The 22223-nt window shown below is 45.2% G+C and overlaps 1 protein-coding gene across 6 annotated transcripts; it reads left to right on the top strand.

The window, feature by feature from the left end:
- Window positions 1-2047: 2047 nt before the first annotated feature.
- Window positions 2048-20969, top strand: LOC308127750 (sodium- and chloride-dependent GABA transporter 2-like). 6 transcript variants are annotated; one of them, XM_080493029.1, is made up of 16 exons: window positions 2216-2275; window positions 11326-11464; window positions 13465-13709; window positions 14815-14949; window positions 15862-16002; window positions 16091-16184; window positions 16267-16399; window positions 16528-16662; window positions 17233-17336; window positions 17804-17928; window positions 18846-18958; window positions 19032-19169; window positions 19260-19362; window positions 19604-19704; window positions 19777-19947; window positions 20558-20969. In XM_080493029.1, the coding sequence occupies exons 2-16, from the start codon at window positions 11328-11330 to the stop codon at window positions 20711-20713; spliced, it is 2031 nt and encodes a 676-aa protein (XP_080349155.1). In that variant the 5' UTR covers window positions 2216-2275; window positions 11326-11327; the 3' UTR covers window positions 20714-20969. The 6 variants fall into 6 exon arrangements, with proteins under 6 accessions (XP_080349157.1, XP_080349155.1, XP_080349159.1 ...); XM_080493028.1 differs by lacking the exon at window positions 2216-2275 and adding an exon at window positions 11151-11220; XM_080493031.1 differs by lacking the exon at window positions 11326-11464 and having other exon boundaries at window positions 2048-2275.
- The last annotated feature ends 1254 nt before the right edge of the window (window positions 20970-22223 follow it).

The following is a 22223-nucleotide window of genomic DNA, read 5'->3' as shown; positions in this document are numbered from 1 at the left end:
TTGAGGACAGGCTGCGTAACCAGGCAGGGTGTCGAAGGAAAGCTGCTTATTAGAGCATGTTGGTCTTGTTTTGATGGGGCCCTGCACTCTTAATGACAGACCTCTTTGGCTTCCATCAGTGGGCATCTCTCTCTCTCTCTCTCTCTCTCTCTCTCTCTCTCTCTCTAGCTCTCGCTCTCTCTCTCTCTCTCTCTCTCTCTCTCTCGCTGGCTTTCCCAGAAAACTACTGAGGTGAAACAGATACAGGCCTAATTGGGTTTTTTTTACAATCGTGTACACATTGTGCATTTGGCTTGCATGAGCTCCACATCCAACTCCAGCTCAGGAAGGCAAAACGCAGCGGCAGCAGAGGCCGGCCGCCCCACACCCCCACCCGCCACCAGCCACCCGCCTCCGTCAGCCGCAGCCCCAAAACCTCCACTTTTACAAACATAAAGGATTGTGCCAAGGTTTTGCCTCGGCCTACTACCTGGACCGACGAGATAGAGTGGTGTTTACCCGAACCCAGACGGGGCGAGGGGCTTTAGAGGGATCACCAGCGTGCGACAATCATCCGGGATGACAGGCCCATGAATGACAGGGGACCAACCATGCAGGCTAATGTGGACCAGGGGAATGTTAGGGCCCCACCCACTTTTAACACTTTGTCTCTTCTGCTTGTTGCAGAGTGTTTTGACTCGATGTTCCCATCATGAGTTCCCATGGTTGCATGTCTTTGTGTTTGTCCCGTCCGGTGTGGTAGAGCTTCAGCCCGACAGGAGGGAACGTGACACTTCACAGAGCTGCTCGTCGACCTTACATGACTCGAGTCGGACTGGGACTCAAGTGATTCATCCAAGAGACCAGACCCCATCATTTTTAAATTCCTTCCAAATCTAATTACGACCCGGCGCGGTCAGCAGAAAATATCCTTTTCTCTTGTACCATCATATCTTTCAGAGAAAGACATTTGTTGTTGAGCAAAACTCCATGATCTGACCTCAACACATTTATTACTAACTATGTGAGTTAATACGACTTTAATGCATGGAATCAGATTAATCCATGAAAAAATGACTGGAAGTAAATAGATTAAAAGCTTTTCAATTAGCTGCTTGTAAAATATGAATAGTTGTTCCTGTTACACACATTGAAGAAAATATGTTGTTCTGACTGTAAAATGTTCTAAAAACCTACGAATAGATGAATGAGCTGACACTGAGGTCCCGAACTGTGCATTCAGTGAAGGGGATGTGAAATAGACAATAAACATTGTTTATTTAATTCCAGATTTAAGCTGCAAAAATCCTTTAAAGTATATAAAGTGTTTCCCAATCCGGATCAATGATGAATATGTGAAGTAGTTTTTCATGTTCTTGTCTAGGACATTCAGGGATTCATTGAAATCCAGTTTCCACAGTTTTCAAATACGCATGTTTTTAACCTGCATGGTACAGTGCCAGTTTGAGCTCTTCAGGATACAGATATAGTTTCTTTTAGAGCAAAAATATTAGTAGAAAAAGATGAGGAAGACTACAGATGCAGCACAAGCATGTCAGTTAAAAACCATCTTTCCGACTCATTTGTTGCTTGAAAAGAAACAATATCCTAAGTTAGGAACGACAAAATGAATATAATCCAATTATTTAAGGATATCGTGAATATAATATATAATGAAAGGTGTCAGAGGCTGTGGGAGCAGCGTGACTTGTTGCGTCTCAGAGGAACTAAAGATGAACTTCTTCATTTACCACCCAGTTTGGGCGAATTGGAGGCGAAGTGCACCGTGTGCATGGAAACAGAAAAACAACAAATGCTCTGTTAACCTAATATCTTTCCGTTATTAGTAGAAGAATCTAGATTTTAGACTCATTCAGAGCATTGCTTCATATTATTTTATTGACTTTTATCCCTCAATCATTATTACACAAGAATCCACATACAGATGTTCCATTAGCCCTTTGTTCCACTACACCCCTCACCAAACAAAGAAGTTATATGCCACATATGAAAATATGCCACACGCTCCTTATCAGCTCCTCCTCCTCCTCCTCCTCCTCCATTCGGTACACCTGTGAGGTGTCACCTGGACGCCGGCTTGCCCACAACATGAACAAAACTCATCGGTTTCTCACAAAAGAAAGCAGGTGGAATCAACGCGGATGGCGGTTGCTTATCTCCTCCTCCTACCTGACCCGTAACTATAAAAACAAAAGACTGCTCTGCTTCCAGAGGGATTCCATTGGCTCAGTGCTTGAGAAGACGACAAGAGCGAAGGAGCGTCAAGTTACCGCTGGTAGGTGGATTCCATTCATACACAGGTGTAGGTGTGTGTGTGTGTGTGTGTGTGTGTGTGTGTGTGTGTGTGTGTGTGTGTGTGTGTGTGTGTGTGTGTGTGTGTGTGTGTGTGTGTGTGTGTGTGTGTGTGTGTGTGTGTGTGTGTGTGTGTGTGTGTGTGTGTGTGTGTGTGTGTGTGTGTGTGTGTGTGTGTGTGTGTGTGTGTGTGTGGAAATGTTTTTTTCTTTTTTGCACGTCAGTTGTGGAGCCAGATCTCTGGATTTTCTCCAAGGCAGTAATAATGTTATCGCGCCTCGGGGGAAATATGATATTTAAAATAAATCTACCGGTTAAAATAACGACCTTGTTGTTTTTGGTTCCTGATTGTAGCGTTTCCCTGTGTTCATTCACTACCAGCCCACGCCTGCATGACATAGCAGAAGTCCTCTGATAGTAAGGCGTCACTCAGGTGGCAACAGTAACGTGACAGAACAAAGACCTTTGGGTGACACGGCCACTTTTAGAGGGACGTGTTTAAAGGTAGCAGTCATACATTCCAGTGTTTTTAGTGAGATCATGGTGGTTAAACCTCACTTTTGTAAATGTCAAAGAAAGAATTGCAAAGAACAAAGACAATATTACAGAGGTTTTTGAGCTTCTCCGTGTCAGTTCCCGGCTGGAGAATATACTGCAAAGTCATTGTTATTGTGAGACAAACACAAGAATGAGAAAAAGACTTTAACATCATCTACGTAAGTGTTTGGATTCACGTGAAATCGTGTCTTTACCACAGCCAATCGAAACACATCTTCTAACTTTCAATTCACTTTCTTAATTCAAAATATCACGGTTTTAGTCAGAAGCAGTCCCGGCAAAGGGAAGCTGTAATTTAGCAGTGTGTACGGTCTAATCTGATCACTCCCTTCAAGTTGACACACTTGAAATGCTTGAAACACAATAAAAAGTGTCCGTACCCGCACATTGGGATTTACTGGAAGGAATTAGATTGAATGTCATTAATAAGTAAGGCTTTCTTTGGTCGTTATGTAGCAGACATGGGACCAAGTCACACATCCAAGTTTTTTTCTTCAGCAAGTCATGTCATGTCAAGTCATAGGTCAAGAAAAGTTGGGGAGAAGGTTATGTATTTGTCTGAGTGTATTTCTTTCTTTCTTTCTTTCTTTCTTTCTTTCTTTCTTTCTTTCTTTCTTTCTCTTTATTGGTATGTATGTATACCAATGTCAAACCAAAGGCCAAGGCCAAAACCTTCGGTTTTCAATTCCCTATCCTGACCATGTTATGACGAAAATACCCCCAGCCGCTACCTCGAGTAATGACATCACTGCATCATGTGGCATATCAGAGGATAACAAAAACATAACTTGCCCCAACTTTCATTGGCGAATGTAATAAACAGATGTTAAAACAGTCCATGAAAATAAAGTGACTTGACATTAATTGACTCAACTTGACTTGACATTACTTGACCTGCCCAAAAAGAAATTACTTGAGACTTGTATATGTGACTTGCTCCTATATCTGCAGTGTAGGCACCTGAAACCAAGAACTGTAATCTTTAAGTGAGCAACGATATATTTTGCAAGTGTCGTTGTCATACACATGGATCAAACCAAAGTGCTTCTGTTCACTGTGCCTCCACACTGGTAAACTCTTATTTTTGCAACAACCGATACCATGTTTTCTTGTTTTTATTGACATTTGCCACATTGTCCTGAGTCTTGGGGGTATATTGGGGCCGGGTCCCTCCTCTCTGTGCTACGACAGAGTGATGTCATCTCGCCATGTGTATTTTATTTGGAGTTCTTATTTAGCTGTGTGGACTTTGTAGCACCTGCCAGAAGTGACCGCACATGTTTCCAACCCTTCTGCTGGGATCCGACCGCAGTGCTGAGGCAGCTACTTAAGTTTGGCAAATGCAGGTTTCTGTCATCGCCGTGTGGCCGGGCTTTGGCCTGCGTTGAACAATCAGCTCCCTTTTGATGTGTTGCTGGAAAAAAAATTAAAAAGAATAATTGAAAACATGAACATGGACCTTTTCTCCCCCCCTTCATCATCAAACAATCACCAAGTACTTTGTAGTTGTAGTGTAAGTCACTAGGACACAGTCAAACCTGATGTGTTTAGGAATTTTGAACTTTTACTCATGTAAGTGTAGAATTCTGGGCGGGTTAATGAGTTTACATCAGAGAATAATTTCTACTCTCTGTCATCCTCCCATGATGGAAATATACTTATTGGAAGCACATGTGTCAAAGTCTAATCTGCGGTTGCTCTCTTCAAACATCGTGCTCACTATTTAACGTCTTGGCCTGCTCTCGCTCAGATGGATGAGCTGCATGGTGATCAAGCTTTTTATGTTGTGAGGAACAACAGATTAACTCACAGGAAATCACTCATCGCCAGAAATCACGTCTTTCAGGCAGACCGGGGTGTGAGCAGTGTCCTCCTTTAAAATTCAGTTGTTTCCTGTAGGAATAAGTTAACTTTGAAAGTGATAAAGTGAGATATAACCAAGATAAAATTCATCAGACAAGACAATGTCGTCAGCGTAACGTGGATTTTCAGGCCAGCCTCTGTCAAAACTGAGAACATGAAGATGAGATTCACAACAGGCCCTAATATAGAACCCTGAGGGAAGCCAATTTCTGCATTTCCATGCTGTGTTTGTTTTGTAAGATGAGTGTTTTTCACACCTTTCGGATTCTTTGAAACTATGTGGCTTCCTGTGGACTGTTTAAGAATTCCCTTTGAACATTTAAAAGACTCCTTGTTGGGTTCATTGGTCATTCCCTTAGTGTCCTTCATACTGGCCTCTAGCTCGGGTTTTAATTGTCCCTCACCTCAGCGGTGATTTGGCTCCCTGCTGGCTGAGCAACAAATCGTTCTCGCATAAGCTTGGCGTTTATATCCTAATGTTCCTGTCTGGAATCTTTCCTCGCAGCATAATTCCTCACTGTGCCGTTGGTTTCCTTTAGCCGGAGCAGTCAGGAAGGTCAAGGGGCCCCCTCGACAAACCCCCGGTGGAGCGGCGTGGCCCTCAGAGCCCCTTGACCAAGATGCTTAACCTCAATTAAGTGTCTCGGCAGCCAAGCGTATGAGCCGGCCGTCTGCGGAGTTCAAGACCTCGTTGGCCGCGGCTGCCAAATCAGCAAAGAACGTAGTAATGGAATAATGAAATTAGCTTCTAATGCACGCAATGGCCTGTGATGATATAATTACTGTGCCCGCACCCTGGGACGCTGTCGTGCACGTAACGATAAGAACATGCGGTGGAACCGGTCGCTCGTCCGCTGATCGTTAATCATTTTGCCTTCAGAGCTCGAAGGCCACTCAGTCATGCTCATGTCTTTGACTCTTCACTGGGATGAAAAACGGTCTTTCTCTTCACTGTCAGTGGTGGCAGAAGCGAGACGCTCTTTTTTTTTTTTTTTTATGTTTCCAGTTAATCCAGAGCTGCATTCCTCCCCGGGGCGACGCGACCCCAGACTGCTAAATTGTTGTTTAAGAGCCAGAATAGATGGATCAATCACTTTATAGCGAACTTGCTACATGAATGCTTGACTTTCATCGTTCGGTTTATTCTTCTTCTGCAAAAGCCTCTCGAGTGTAAATTTAGAAAAGCTTTCTGGTTGTCACATTGGACAACCGCAAACGTAACTCTGCTTGTATTTTACACATAAAGTCTGATATTGTGTGTGTGGCTGGAGGGTTGAGGCCATGTCAAGTGAGTCCTCATGCACCCGATATCCCGACTTATAAGAGTCCCATGATATGAGCATTTAGCCTCCAGCTTCAGGCTCAGTGAGCAGCAGGAATCTGGGTTTGTTTAGCTCCCCCTCGGTTTTCCCGGAGAGCCCGGTTCAATGCAGGCAAAGGCTCGGATGAGCAGGGGGAGAGAGGACGGGGTCACTTTTGTGTAAAATGATCCGGACAAACAGGCTCTTAATTAATCCGGCTCATTAACGCATTACCTGGAGAGCCCAGTAAGAATCCACATCCGCAGCCAGAGGTGAGTTCACGATGAGGACAAGAGATTTCACCCTATTTTAGCACAACACGCTCCGGGACGAACTTTTATATCGAGCGAATGTTTTCCACTATGATGTGCGACTAATCACGTGTTGAGGCAGATTGGGAATTCCAAAATTGATCTTGAGCGAAAATGTTGCCAAAATAACTTCCAGTGTTTCTGCAAAGCAAAACTTTAGCGCAGATCAAGATCGGTTAGGAGGACGGACCGCCCTCTCTGCAGCTATCTTTTTATATTCGCTCAATTATCTATGGCTCTGTCCATTCAGGGAACTCGGTGGTCACTGTGTTGTGAACTCGCTCGCTCATCGACATGTCGATTCTCTTTGTTCAGCGGTAAACGGAGTTAGAACCAGTCGCCTCCATTTGAAAATCTGAAGGCAAACTGGATTAAGAAGAATTACAGCTGAGCTGAACGGGCCCAAACTTTCCAGCGGAGCCCCCTCGGCATTAACAAATCACATGACTGCCCGCTGCGGTTTAAAGACTTGTGTAGGGAAACTTTCTCATAAAATCTCCAGGAAAGATTATCAGCAGCAAATATGTGGCCCGCCGCAAACCCGGGGGGAGCCCTGGATAGTGTGGACACCAGGCCATGTGCCAGATTTAAATGAGTCCTCTTTTACGAGCCCTGTTTTTCACACAGGTTGGGGAGGAAGGGAGTTTAGCCACAGGAATGTTTACCTATTTAGGACATGGGAGGCAGAGCAAGAGGAGGTGAGGAGCTGCAGGTCTGACGGCTGCCGCATCAGGACCTTAAAAACACGAGGTCAAACCAGTCCAAACTCATCAAATAGGAACACTCAAGTGACCAAAACAGCTAAAAGCTTTCAAAATGTCTATAGTCCTTACATTTTAAAACCCAAAGGCTGTATCTGCTGGTTCATGGTCGCTTCTCATTTCAGTTTTCTGCTGCAGATTAACCGGAATCACATGTAAATGATGCATTTAATCCACAAATAACAAAGGATCACTACGCTTGTTTTTTTTTTTTTTTTATGGCTTTTATCAATTTGTTTCACTATAAACACTGTAAATACAACTTCCTTTCTGTTAAGATTGCTTGACGCTGTTTTAATGTGTGTGTTTATACTGTAGTGCCGTCAAGGTGTGTAAATGATGGACACCTGAGTCTTACAACATGATCTGTTAGTCACAAGTATTAAACAACAGCATTCTGCAGGGAGTGGTGCCGTCAGCCGCTACACTCTTCATAGTGTTATAACACTTGTGATCTGATCACAGTGACCAAACGATAACAGTAACACCGAAACAACAGGTATAACTACAGAAAACATTCACCTACCTGGTGAGATTTGAAAATAAAACATCCGACGTACAGTTTTATAAAGACGGAGAGTCTCCGAGTCTGAAATGTCTTGTCATTGATCCGTCTCGTTCATGTGCTTTATGCTTGACTGACGTCACCGTATGACTGTTACATCTGATTGTTGTGTTTGGCTTCTTGACCGTCGCTTCCTGTCGCTTCCTCATCATCTGGGAACTCTTTCTGGCCGCGTTTGCTTCTAATTGTTTACATTCGGGGCAGAAGTCTACAAGATAAACAAGCTCTGATGGAACGGCTGCCAAGTGCCATGACTGAGCACACTTTCCAAAAGGTGCAACGTCACCCCGTGAGATGAGACACATCTCACGGGGTGACACAGTCAGTCGTATGAAAAGCCGTTAAACTTTCATGTGCAACCTTTTCATTCCACCTCTGACTCAAACAAAGTCGCGGCTTTTGTCGACGTTGTCCCGTTGAAATGGCAGCTTCTCTTTGGAACGCGTTTGTGTTTGTTACCATTATTGTCGTTAAGTACACCGCGACATGACGTGACAGGTGTGTGTGTGTGTGTGTGTGGGCAGGCTCGTCATACGACGGCCGGGAGCCAGATGCTCTTGCGGGGAAACGTGCGGGCAGGTATCGGGTGTCTCTTGAAGGGCGATACGTCGTATGGCGTCATGAACCCGACACCTTCCGTTTACACTGTGATACCCACGGTTCGGACAGGAGGCAGGACCTTGGTTACTATTACTGATACTCTCTTTGTCCAACACACGCCGGGCTGGAATATCACCGTCTCCGTGTCGGCGTGTGGTTTGCACAGTGACTCTGCTTGTAGACGCTACAGGAAGGACAGACGGGTGTTGCAGGATGGAGACAGGATCCTGCTCTACCTCAGTGACCCACTGCCCCGGATCGTAGACGCCAATAAAATCAGCCGTAAAGCATTTAGAAACTGTGCGTGGCTACGCCTGGTCTGAGTTACACGCCGTGGCTCCGCCGTTAAAGAGGCTTCAGGTCTGTCAGGACGGAACAATGGCGACTGTATCGAAGGACCCTGCAACGCTGGGGGTTTTATTTGCCCCCGGGGGAGGGAGGAGGCGGGGCAGAGTCTGCACATACAGGATACATACCCAGGCTGTGCATGTAGCTGAGGAACTCGTGCATCGTGTATGATTGCAAGACTTTTTTTTACCACTTCCTGACTCTTGACCTTTGACTTCTCTGGGTTTTGGGGTTTTTTTTCTTTAGGGCTGAATTTCCTCAGCTAATGAGAGAAGCTGAAATAAACTCTAACATAAATCCACGTCAGGACGTAAACTGAACATAGAAATCCATACAAGGTATTATTGTAGTTTTTATGCTCGTTACCTTTCACAACCTGGACCAAACGAGCAATTCTTTCCAGTTCAGTGTTGGATGTCATAAAGGTTCAGGAGAGTTTAGTAAATGTGGCCCAGATGAATAAAAGGTAGAAGTCAAACAAACTAGAGAATCGCAAAAGTCCAAAATGGAACAACTTGGCCACGATGTTGTGAAAACTCAAGACAACTGTCTGAAGTCGTCCTTCACTGAGTTTCATCGTTGTCCTTCAGTCTCAGATCTTCCTGACAGAGGTTTTCCTTTCAGGAGCTCCAGAGATCCTGTGAAATAAAACCACACTGTCTGGACTCTTGTGCAGCTCTTGGAAAGATTTAAAATCTTTTATTTTGAAGGCTGATGATTGTACAAAACAGTTCCAGGCTTGTAAGTTCATGTTAAAGTCTCTTTTTGGTGATTTCTGGAGGGGAATCTGTTTAAGTGTCTTTCTCTTAAATACTTGGATATTTTAGACGCAGCTGAAATGACCTTCATGTGTCTTCTGAAGTGTTTTTCAAACAAAAGCTGATTTTCTCATCCTGTAATCTTCTCCTTTCGTAACGTGATGCGGCTGTGATCACACCATAAAGCTAAATCAACTCGGCTGTAAAAGCCGATAATAAACTCACAATCAGGTCAAAATGTCTTGTTCTTCACTATCCCCGGCTGACTCGAATTCAACAACACACTGACTTGAATGCCAAGGAACACGTTACACATTCTCGCAATAATTTTACTTTTAAGTGCCGTTAGCTTCACTTGTTCCTCTGAGCTGTTGATGGAACTAATTTCCATCATCAGGGTTAATATGTTGAATCAAGTAAAGTGAACTGGCCCGTTTAGGGAAGAATAGACTAAAGTTGAAACGCAGAGATTATTGACAAAAACAGGTAGAGGTCTTGAATAGAATTTGGTCGTGTTTCAAGCAAACGTCCCTGGTTTGTATGCGATTTACATTCCCAGTAATGTGACCTAATACATCGAACCAGTGGAATGCACTTTAATTTTCTGAATGAAGCCAGCGAGGCCGAGTGCTGCAGGAGACCATCTTGTTTCTTAAAGCGGGCTCCATAAACGCTCCACTGAATGAGCCCGGGCAATAACACGGCCCGTTAAACAGGCCGAGAGCTGCTTTAGGTGGCCCGGACCGTTGAGACGCCATTACGAGGCTATTTAAAGAGCGAGAGTCCACAACATGCCGTCTCGCATTTCTACAATCTGAAATAAATTGTGAGGCCGACGAAACAAAGAATTGTGTGTGTTTCAGGCTGTAATGGGAAACAGACACCGCTTGAGCATCTTGAGTGCTCTCCTCTAACTGGATTGGTGTTAAATGGCCACCATGTTTGCAAAAACGCTCAAGATTCACTGACTAATAGCATTAGAGAAGCATTAAGTGTCCAGATTGTGGTCATTTTAAGCCAACTGTGCAAGGCAACACAGGAATTCAATAATCACAACAGTACATGTTGATGCATGAATACTGTTGAATCAATAATAATCTAATAATGCCGTATTAGCTTCCGGGAGCTTTAAGAAACACCTTGTGAACTGTTCTCATTGTGAAACACACTTTAATTCCTATGCACACACGTTTGGTTCATGGGAACAACAAGAAGATAAATGTGAGGGAGTGAATACACGGCACTGACATCGGCAAGTTTATGAAAAACGAACGCCCCCTCCCTGTCTTAACATTGATAATAGTCATTTTCTGTAATGAGTGATTAAATGGGTGGACACACCTAAACCGTCCAGTAGAATTGTGGGAGAATTGCAGAAAAACCCACACATACGCAGGAAGAACATGCATACATAGAAATTCAAACTATTATTTAATCATATATTACTGTGTTTCTACCTCAAGTTTGTTGTTGATTTGTAACTTTTTTAATGTCCTTTTGAAGTATTTCCATTTTAACATCGCATTGAGTTGTGAAGCATAAAACACATTGAATTTTGTGTTCTGAAAGCAAAACCCAAAAACGAAGCACTATCTATAGTACCTGTGTGTTTCTCCTCTTTCGCACAATTTAATAACTGGAGCTAGGCGAACAGCAGCAGGCCAAAAGTAAAATGAACCACGTGTAAATCCAGTTTTTCACCTTTCTGCTCCATCACCTGTCCTATCAGTGTTGTCGCTTCCTGTCAGAAAGGTGCATTAAACAGGAAGGACAGGAATTTTAGTAGTGCAGTCAGCAGAATTAGTCACTCTGATTCAGCATCTTGTAAGAAGGGAGGCGTGTGTGAAAGACAGCATGGAGCAGGTGAATGCCCCTCTCTCTGTTTTTTCTGTAAACAATATGTAACGCCAGTTAAAACCTCAGTACCCATGATGCATTTGCAGTTTTGTAACCCTGTTTTTTGTGTAGTAATGTTGGAGGTGGAGGCGCTGCACTTAGGCTGCAGCCCCGCACACACACAGACACACCGAGCAGGGCTTGGACCGAACCATTCCGCCGCCGGTTCACGGGGGTGGTCACGGGGGGAAGAACGACAGGAAACGCGGAGGTAGGCGACATAACGTTGAATTCTCCGCTTTTTGAGCCCTCGCACGACACAAGGAGCGAGCATGACTGCGCGGTTTTAGCCGTGTCTATACGGGGGGCTTTATTTAGTGAGCATCCCCGGAGTTAAACACGCCTCTGAGGTCCAGCGTTTAAACTGTCACTAAAATACATCGGTAAGCTAACACGAAGTGTCTCACGTGCTGCTACATTGTCCCGATTTGTCTCCCTTTCCCTTATTATTATTATTTCTTTTTTAGAATATTTCTAGGGTTTATTACAGTGGAGATCGGGGTGGTCGTGCAGTGTGTTATGTATGTGTTCACATGGCTACGCAGAGGACGGTGTGGCGGAAGCAGAGTAACCCAGGGTCAGAGAGCCTCCGTGGGGGGAGCGCAGCTCCATCCAGGAGACACACCGTGGGAAACAACGAGCCAAAAACATGATTTATACAACCTCGTAGCAGCACTGCAGCACCACGAGTGAAACACCCCGGGGTGTCCTTGATATGTGAAAATATATTTAAAATGCTCCGCTTTAAAGGCACTCTACAGTGGATGTTTACCGGGTGGCGCTTGAGGAAACTGGCCATGTTTGATCGCTTTCGGTTTTACTTCCTGTTTTATAACAAAATAACTGGAAATCTTAAAAAAAAAAAAAAAAAAAGCAAAGTTAAAATTGCAAATGTCTTATTATTGCAGTATCATAAATTTAAAAAAAATTACCTATAATTTTCCAATCACATTGTTTGTTTAAAAAAAAAAAAATGTGGGCAAAAAGTGACCAAAAAAAAGATCAGACTGATGAGTTACGGGGCAAGAGAGAGAACACTGTTATGTACAACAAATACAATGAAATCCCCGACATAACTTGCTTTCATTGCAAGTCTTGAGGTTTGGTATTTCGACACTCGTGGCATATAAACCACAAGGTTCCAAGATTTATCCATGATTTGAACTATCATGCTGAATCTTTCATACATAATCCCGAGGGACTCAAACTGATTTCTTACTGCCGTTGTTATTCAAACAAGAGTTTGTATTCCAAATGTTCCATCCTCACTTTGTTTTTCAAGTTCAGAACTCCGATCTTCAAGAAAGTTCAATCGTATTTTTCCATTCGTATCACTTGTAGGCTTGCTTTATATGTAATAAATCTACACTGTCTGGAGGTTTTCCCGTTTTAATTACAGAATTCATTTAATATCTGCTTAAAAAGCATCAGATTTTTTTGCAAGTCGATGTGTCTGATTGCTGCTTTTATTTCAAAATGTGAAAAAAAACAACAACTTTGTTTAAAGCTAATGTTTATTCAATCAGAACGACTACATCCGGTATTAAATTCCTGAGGGTTTTCTTTAAGGACGCTACATGACAGCTTTATATCTATTCACCTTTGAAGCTCTTCAGCAGTGAGTACAAGAGAATAAAGGATTCCAGACTGATCGCGCTGGATTTGATTGTGCTAACATGAATAATGTGAAGCTGTTTGAGGGATCGGTGGCCTCTCTGGGCCGCGACCGGCTCCACCCTCCACAATGAAAGTTAGTGTTGCGGGTAAATCGGTAAAGCCTCCATAGCTTAGGTAGCTTAAAGAAGGCGCTCACTTCCTATCGGGCAAAGTTATTAACAAGAAATCTCAACTGGGTCAGAAGATTTTGTCTGTAAAGTACAAATCCAAAGTGTGTGAGACCCCCGGTGGCGGGACAATAAGTGCATTGTATTTGGAGCAGAATTGTGGAGGAGATAACGCCTCACAGATGCTGGACTTGACAAATTTAGCCCCAGACTGCCCTGGACGGTGCAGATAAAGGACACACACCCACAAAAACACGACCCCGAGACGCACATCTAAGATAAGTGGGGCAGCAAATCCAACCGTCGGATAAAACTCGCTCGTAGTCAGTCGCTCGTCGCCGCGAAGATGTGAGTGCTCACTGGATGTTTTTTGTTGCTATTGTGCCACTCGTGTTTTCACTAACTTCTGCGTGAACGACTTCCTCAGGGGTGTGTGCGTTTCCCTACCTCAGCCGGTGATGGCGGATCAAGCGCAGCCGCGTCAGACCGACGCACTGCTGAGCAAGCTGTCGCCGCCGGGCCTCCCCAACGGGAAAGACGCCACCAAGGACGGACTGCACGCCAGGGGGCAGTGGGCCAGCAAGGCCGAGTTCCTGCTGGCCGTGGCGGGGCAGATCATCGGTCTGGGCAACGTCTGGAGGTTCCCTTACCTCTGCTACAAAAATGGAGGAGGTAGGAAAAAGGTGTTTTGCTGTGGGAGGGAAATGTTTGCAGGACAGTTGATTCAAGTGTCTCAGGCCTCGTTTACTCAACAGTGTTTCAGAAACCCTTTGTTTCGTAATAGTTTCCCGTTTACATGGCAATGTTTTGAAAACGATGCAGTTAGCACGCCGGGCCACGAGTTGGTGTTGTTTGTTTTTGCAAAGAAACCACACACACACACAAGCAGCAGAGAACAACATGTTATAAACATTAACAAAGGGAGAACGCAGACATTCAAGTGGACAGACCACCAAGTTGGATTGTTATTACAGTGACTGTCAAAATAAAAGGAGAATCCCAGGAGAATATGGACTGGGAGTCACTCTGGAGGAAACATTGTTCTGATTGTCTCTACTGAGCATGTGCAGACCAACTAGTCAATATGGCCGTGGTGCGAGTGCGCATTAGCAGCGTTTCAGAAAAGTGTTTCAAAAAGTAAAGTTTTCCTCCGTTTCCACAGAGTTGGAGCGTTTGCAAAAGGTTGGTTGCAAGTCAGAACATTTTCAAAAAGTTGTTTGTGAGTTGGAGGCTTTTTCAAAAAGTTGCATTTGCAACATCAGAACATTTTCAAAAAGTTGCATTTTTCCCCATTTCCATGGCATCAGAACGTTTTTGTGTTTTTTTTCCGTTTCCATTGCGTTGGAAGGTTTGCAAAAACTTCTGTTTGCAAGTCAGTGTTTTCAATAACTTGTCTTTGCAAGTGTGGAGCATTTTCAAAACAGTTACGTTTTTCCCTGTTTCCACGAAGCTGGAACCTTTTCAAAAAGTTTTGTTTGCTAGTATGATCGTGTTCAATGAGTTGCATTTTTTTCTCCGTTTCCACGGCTTCGGAATGTTTCCAAAAAATATTGTTTTTCTCTGTTTGCACGGAAACTGAGCGTTTTCAAAAAGTTGTGTTTGCGAGTAAGAACATATTCAAAAAGTTACGTTCTTCCCCGTATCCACGGAGTCGGAGCGTTTTCGAAAAGTTCCAGTCGTGTTCTCAGTTTCTCCGAGCGCCGTTGTCGTGGAAACGGCCCCCCAGAACGCCGTCGGTTGAGGCGTTGTGTGAACGGGGCCTGGAACTGCGTTGCAGGAGTCTTCTTCATCCCCTACCTGCTGTTCCTGGTGCTGTGCGGCATCCCGCTCTTCCTCCTGGAGACGTCGCTGGGCCAGTTCACCAGCCTGGGGGGGGTCAGCGCCTGGAGGACCATCTGCCCGCTGTTTGGAGGTACTGAACACGACATGTGAAGAATTCCCTCCGCTTTAAGAGGAAAGAAACTGTTTATTTAATTGTCGTTAGAGCTAATCTTATAAAAGCCTTAAATCCGTTTGTTATTTAACAATTATTCCAGCCAGGAGTTACACGTCATCACACACACGTGCAAAGTAGTACCAGTCACCAGATGAATGAATATCCCGCCTGTGGCGTCACACCTGCCGGTGTCACTGCCAAAAAAACCTTATTGTATTTTGTCTCGCTGCGTAAACAACAGGTTACGGTCGAGCTGCAGGAACTCCCAGCGCTCGGAGCGGTGAGCTTCATTGAGGAATGAAGGAAGGCGTGACGAGACGGAAGCAAACCTTATCTGATTTGTAACCGCGTCTCCACGGTGGCATAAGACCTACGTTTCATAAGTTTCTCACCGCGATGCGTTCAATGACTCATGAGAGCGTGGGTCATCTGTGTACAATTAATCATGAGAAACCTACAGACCACAGGAGTTTATCATGAACCAGTAAATGTAGATAATTCAATCTGAAAGGCTTCTTTACATCATATTTCTCTAATTATGACCAAGAATTTAGCAGAAAACAGTTGTTTTATTCTTTACAAATTTTTTTGACCCTGAAACTTTATAATTAATAGTCCTCGATAGTCTGAGCTGCTTCGTCACTTTATCCACGAGTTTAAGGGTTAACTTGGTTTTAAAATTATTTGAGCCTCAAACAATTTATGTATTATTGTAGTTTCAGATTTAATCGATTGTAGATTCAATAGTGGCGTTAAACCATCACCATCATTCATCATCGGACGCCACTCAAGGCTGGTTTTCCTCCGTCACAGTGACGGTGTAGAAGCTGCAGACTGCCTGCGAGCAGAAGTGTCAGCGTGTCTGATGGAGCCTCCATCTTGTTTCAGGACTCGGCTACGCCAGCCAGGTGATGATCCTGCACGGCTGCGTGTACTACATCGTCATCCTGGCGTGGGCGCTCTTCTACCTGTCCTACAGCTTCCAGGCCGTGCTGCCGTGGTCGCACTGCAACAACACGTGGAACACCCGTCAGTAGAAACGCCGTCGCCGCAGGACGCCGCCGCCGCCGCGGCTCCACCCTAACCCTAACTCCACCTGTGTGCGTTTCTCCCGCAGCGGCGTGCGTCCTGTTCGACTACCACAACCAGACGGCCAACGCCAGCAGCGGCCTGCCCGTGAACGCCACGTCCTCCGTCATGGAGTTCTGGGAGTGAGTGTGGCGCCGGCGCTGGGAGCGGGAGCGGGAGGCGGTTCGTCTTCAGCCGTCTGGAATGACCTCTGTGGTGTTGCAGGCGGGAGGTGCTGCGGCTGTCCGACTCTCTGGACAAGCTGGGCCCCATCAACTGGAAGCTGGCGCTGTGCCTCGCCGTCGTCTGGCTCGTCTGCTACTTCTGCGTGTGGAAGGGCGTCAAGTCCACCGGAAAGGCGAGTCGTCCGGCGCCAGGCGGAAGTGGCCGGCGGGTCACACGCCGCAAACAAATCGCTCTTTTCTATTTGCATGTTTCCACTCATTGTGAGAACACGCCGTGTGTGTGTGTGTGTGTGTGTTGCAGGTGGTGTACCTGACGGCCACCTTCCCCTACGTCATGCTGCTGGTGCTGCTGGTCCGCGGCGCCACGCTGCCCGGAGCCATGCAGGGCATCGTCTATTACCTCAAACCAAACCACACCCGCCTGGCAGACCCTCAGGTAGCAAAGCTCGGGACACTTCCAGACACTTTGTCTTCACACCAGCTGCCTTTGGCTTTTTGGTGTTTTTTTAATTTCTTGATTTTCGTGTTTCCTCTTCTTCCGCTCTGTGGGAACCAGGTATGAAAGAACGTCGTAGTCATAAAGCGAAATACGGAAAATAAACTTCTTGTATGTTTTCTGCCGCGGTATGGTTAGCTTTAGCCTGATGGCTACTATCTCGCCAAACTCCTGTTTATCGAGGTTCACTGGTGGATTTCCTTCCTTTTTAACACTCCTTTATCTCGCCACACTTGATTAACTTGTCTTGACTTCTCTCCGCCGAAGGTTCAAGGTGAGTTAACATCCAAGGTTAGGAAGTTGAGTTAAGATTGAGTCCGATTTCGCGCCGTGTGGGATCGTAAAACGTAAAGATAACAGGTGACCTACTTATCGTTTGACTTTATTGCTTTTTCTTTATTCCCTGACCTGTGTAGTTTATGTGACTGTCTCCCGGCTTTTATCGCTTCTCTTTTAACCCGAGGCGGCAGATAAACTGATAAAGTTCTGTCTCTGTCCTCCTCTCTGCAGGTATGGATGGACGCAGGTACCCAGATATTTTTCTCTTACGGGATCTGCTTGGGAAGCCTCACAGCCCTGGGCAGTTACAACAAATACAACAATGACTGCTATAAGTGAGACACATTGTCACACACACACACACACACACACACACACACACACACACACACACACACACACACTCAGTCCCACCTCAGCACCTCCACTGCAATGTAACATGTAAGCTCCCAGCGGTCAGATGGCTTTCAGAAAGAATGGCTGGAATGGAGAGAGAAAACACTCCGGCGCAGCCACACCTCAAAGAAAAGCGCCCGCTGCCGTGTTTCCCACACTCCGGGACGCGCAGCTCCCCGCTTCTTGCTTGTGTTTACTGTAACAAGCGCCACAGTTCCAGGCCGCACGCTGAAGTCTCCGTATTGTCTTCCAGCTCCGCAGAAGACTCGTTCACACACGTCCTGCTGCTTCTCTCTGGTGTTCATCACAGTTCTGTGTGTGTGTGTGTGTGTGTGTGTGTGTGTGTGTGTGTGTGTGTGTGTGTGTGTGTGTGTGTGTGTGTGTGTGTGTGTGTGTGTGTTTCCAGGGACTCCTTCATGCTGTGCCTCCTGAACAGCAGCACCAGCTTCCTGGCCGGCTTCGCCATCTTCTCCGTGCTGGGCTTCATGGCCGAGGAGCAGGGCGTGGACATCGCCTCCGTGGCCCAATCAGGTGAAACAAACGCCGTCAATAGAAACACGTTGCTGCAGGAAACGGTGGCTGTGATCAGAGCAAAGGTCTGAAACACGACAAATAATAACTGAAAACGTGACATTTTGAAGTTTTTTCACCTAAAATAATCACAGAAAAGTTTGAAGAATCCCCTGTAATTAAGGGTGTTTTAGCTGTTTATGAATTTATTTCCATTTAAAGATACAATACATTTTAGTTTGGAGTCATTCACACATGTACATCAATTTCAACAACAATTTGAACCATTTTAAATGTACTAAAGCCATTAACATAACTGTTTCAATCACTTAAAATGTAAAAAACGACATTATTTCAACAATTTTAAATGTGATAAAGCCAATAACATAATCATTTTAATCATTTTAAATGTAAGAAAGCCATAAACACAACAATTGTAACCATTTTAAAGATTATAAAACAATTAACGCAACGGTTTTAATCACTTTAAATGCAAAAAAAACCGACATAATTTCAACCATTTTAAATGTAATAATAAAGCCAATAACATAATGGTTTTAATTGTTTTAAATGTAATAAAGCTAATAACTTGACATCGATGTGGCAGAATAGTAAAATTTTAATAATCAGACTGCAGAAGGTGCAGAAAGAGCCTTTTCTGTCTAAGAAATGCAGTTGTATTATGACAATTTGTTGTAGTTATTACGTTGCTATTGAAGAAGCATTTTAAGTGCCATTATAGTGTAATAAGTTGCTTAATTGGAGGTAAGATGTTATGATATCAACTTTATTACATTCAACGTGTACAAAATTGTGACATTATAGATTATTACACAGCCGATCAGCCTTCTTTTTTTTTGTTTTTTGTTTTTAAAATGAATTCCTGATGTCCATATTGACTTGGACGTAGCTGATCCCAGTAACTGTGCCTCCTTCAGGACCCGGCCTGGCCTTCATCGCCTACCCGCGAGCCGTATCCATGATGCCGCTGCCTCAGCTGTGGGCCGTCTGCTTCTTCCTCATGATCATCATGCTCGGGCTGGACACGCAGGTACGCACAGCCTCGGGTCGTTTCCCATCGCTCGCTCCGTCAGCTCCCGCCCTGACCCCGCCCTCTCTGTCAGTTTGTGAGTCTGGAGGCCCTCATGACGTCAGTGACCGACCTGTACCCGCACCTGATCCGCCGAGGCCACCGCCGCGAGCTGCTGCTGCTCTTCTTCTGCTTCGTCTGCTTCCTGGTCGGCCTGGTCATGGTCACGCCGGTAAACTCACTCAGGAGTGACGTGTCCAACTTCTCCTTTTGAGTTTTGTTTCCCCCCCAATGTGTGACGGTCTTCCTCTCGGGCGTGCAGGGCGGACTCTATGTGTTCCAGATCTACGATCACTTCTCCTGCAGCGGCGCCAGCCTGCTGCTGCTCTCCATCTTCCAGTCGCTGGCCATCGGCTGGGTCTACGGTATGACTACTCCCTCATTTCAAAGTAAAAGACGAGTGAAAACCGGAACAAATAAAAAGCCGACGGCTCACATGCCATCAAAGGCTAAAGGGAACGGGGAACATTATTTTCCACAAAAATAACAAACAAAAAAATCAATGTGTGCTTTTGTGTCCAAAATTGCACATAGTTCATGTAATTATAAGAGAAATGTCACATGTGATTGATGATCTGGACCTTTTTGTTTTTGTTTTGGCCGCAGGAGCCGACCGCTTCAGCGCCAACATTAAAGACATGACGGGCTACAGCCCGCTGTCCGCCTTCAAGATCTGCTGGAAGTACTTGACGCCGGTTGTGTGCACCGTGAGTACGACGGAGTACCGACACATCGGCGACTCGGAAGCTGCTTATTTATGACCTTCCTTCCTTCCTCAGGCGACGTTCGTCTTCTCCCTGGTGTGCTGGTCTCCGCTGAAGCTGGGTAAAGGTCTGGTGGCCCCGGGCTGGGCCACCACGTTGGGCTGGATCCTCACGCTCTCCTCCGTGTCCCTGCTTCCCATCTGGGCCGTCTACGCCCTCGCCACCACCCCGGGAACCCTGCCCCAGGTGAAACCCGCACGCCGGCTCATCAAGGCGACGACGTCTCAAGTGAAAACGCTTCGAAAAAAAAAAGTTTGGCGTCCAGCAACTCGGCATGCGCAGTCGCGGCGTTTTCTTCCAGTTGTGTTTTCAGTGGCTCCGAGCCGCGCTGTCGCGTAAACCGACACCCAGAACGCAACGAAAGTTTTGCATTTTCACTTGAAATCGCTGTCATCGTCGTAAACGGGGGCCTAAAGCATGCTGAGATACTCGAATACTCTCTGAAACACACGTGAAATAAAACTAAAATCCTACAATTTTCCTCTGAGCTGCATCTGACTGTAACTTATGATCAAAAAGTGATACAGTAAGTTATTCAAATGCTAGTTTTTCAAAATAAAAGTAGAAATGATAAAAAATAATAATAATTAGAGGTAAAACTATGAATAAACTCATTAAAACACATTTTTCTTACTGAATGTGTCATAGTTGTAATTTACCTGAATTAAAATGATCAAATCTGCTTCAAAAATCAGTTTAAAGACGATAGCGAATGAATGCAGGTTGATTTAATATATGCAAACACAGATCTGTGATCACTCGGCTGACCCAGTCCTCTTCTCCACCCCCCCTGCAGCGTTTCCGACGGCTGTGCAGCCCCGCCGCCGCCCCACCGCTGGCCTTCCACCACATCTCCACCAACGGCTTGGCGCCGCCCTACAGCCCCACGCTGCCGCTCGCCGAGAAGCCCAAGGAGCAGCTGCCGGCTCTCGTCCAGGAGCACAAGACCTGAGGGGGGGCGGGTACCGACACTCCACACCGGACGAGTCGGAGTTAACGCTGCTGTTGCCTAATCCAAGTGGCTGGATTCAGACCGCACTGGGGTCAGACGTGCCTTCATACCCGGCCTTGTTTCAATACCATTAATACCACGGACTGGCCAAAAGTAGTCGTTAGTCACAGAAACGCCTTTAGTTTCCTTCAGTCCAGCCACAGATTGGGACACAGCTTGCTTAACCAGCCTGGCGCCTCGATCCCAGACTGATTTAAAAAAAAAAAAAAAAAAAAAAAAAAAAAAAACAGCAGACACTCCTGGATCTTATCTCTTAACTTTACATCCTTGCCTTTTCTTTTTTTATTATTATTATTATTATTATTTCTAACTTAAACAGCTTCACATTTGGACCTGGCACTCACTCACTCACAGCCGCCGCAGACGTTTACTGGATGCGGCCGAACATCGACCCCCCCCGTTCCGTTCCGTTCTGTTCCCGTTCGCTCTCCATGAGAGACCCGAGAGCTCCGCCACTCTCCTCCGCTCGTCTGCCGCTGTGTCTGGGTGCGGGTCGCCGGTTCGAAATGGCTCCGTGAGTCATTGACATGCAGAACAAGCTGCACTAACTTCTCACTGCCAATACATCAAAAGTGCTCGGCGCCGTCAACGAGAAGAGAAAGACAAACGGAGAGTTTGATTTCTCGCATGTGCAAGTAGAGTTTGTAGAGAGGCATTAGAAAACACATCTTTATCAACTGTAAGTGGGCAAACATGCACTCATGTTCAGCCAGTGGTTTTCAAAGTGGGGGGGGGGGGTTCTACTGTTATTTTACTCCTTTGTGACCTTGCGTCACACAGATTTATCAAAATGATTAAAGAAGGCTTTGCTGACTCTATATATAAAGACTTGCCAGATATTTTAAATCAACGAATTGTCTATGCATCCTAACAGCCGTTAGCAATATTTTATAACGTGAGAATTATGAGGGACTCTAAACACGAACGCAGCAATATGTAGAAAACTGACCGCGCTTTGCTAATTTCCTGTGTTCCTTTGGCTTATCGGATCGTTTTTAGGATCTACATTAATGATTACTTGAAGTTTGGGCCGTTGACTGGCTCTGATGCGTCACTGCCGCAAAGAAACACTCGCAAGCTAAAAAAAAAAAAAAGCTTGTAAACAATGATGCTCCCAAAATATTACTTTTGTAATACTTTATTTGTCCAGTTGTTGTTTTTTATCGTCCCGGAACATTCACGTAAACGGTGAAGCTGTCGAGAGAGAAAAGTTATGGTTCACAGCACCACCTAGTGGACAAAATGGAAAACGGCGGTTTACAAAGTGATCCTGCGAGCGGGATTTCAGCTGCACGTCTGACACTGATCGGCAAAAATAGCCAATTTATAGTTTCGACACAGAAAATGCTGAGCGAAGTTTGAACGTTGTCTCATCCTCCTCCACTTTGAAGACCTCTGATCAATCATATGCAATCGAGAAATGTTCACACAGACTCACAATATCACTGCT

Source organism: Lipophrys pholis, assembly GCF_963383615.2.
Source record: "Lipophrys pholis genome assembly, chromosome: 23".
Lineage (NCBI taxonomy): Eukaryota > Metazoa > Chordata > Actinopteri > Blenniiformes > Blenniidae > Lipophrys > Lipophrys pholis.
This window is presented reverse-complemented; position numbering and strand designations above follow the sequence as displayed.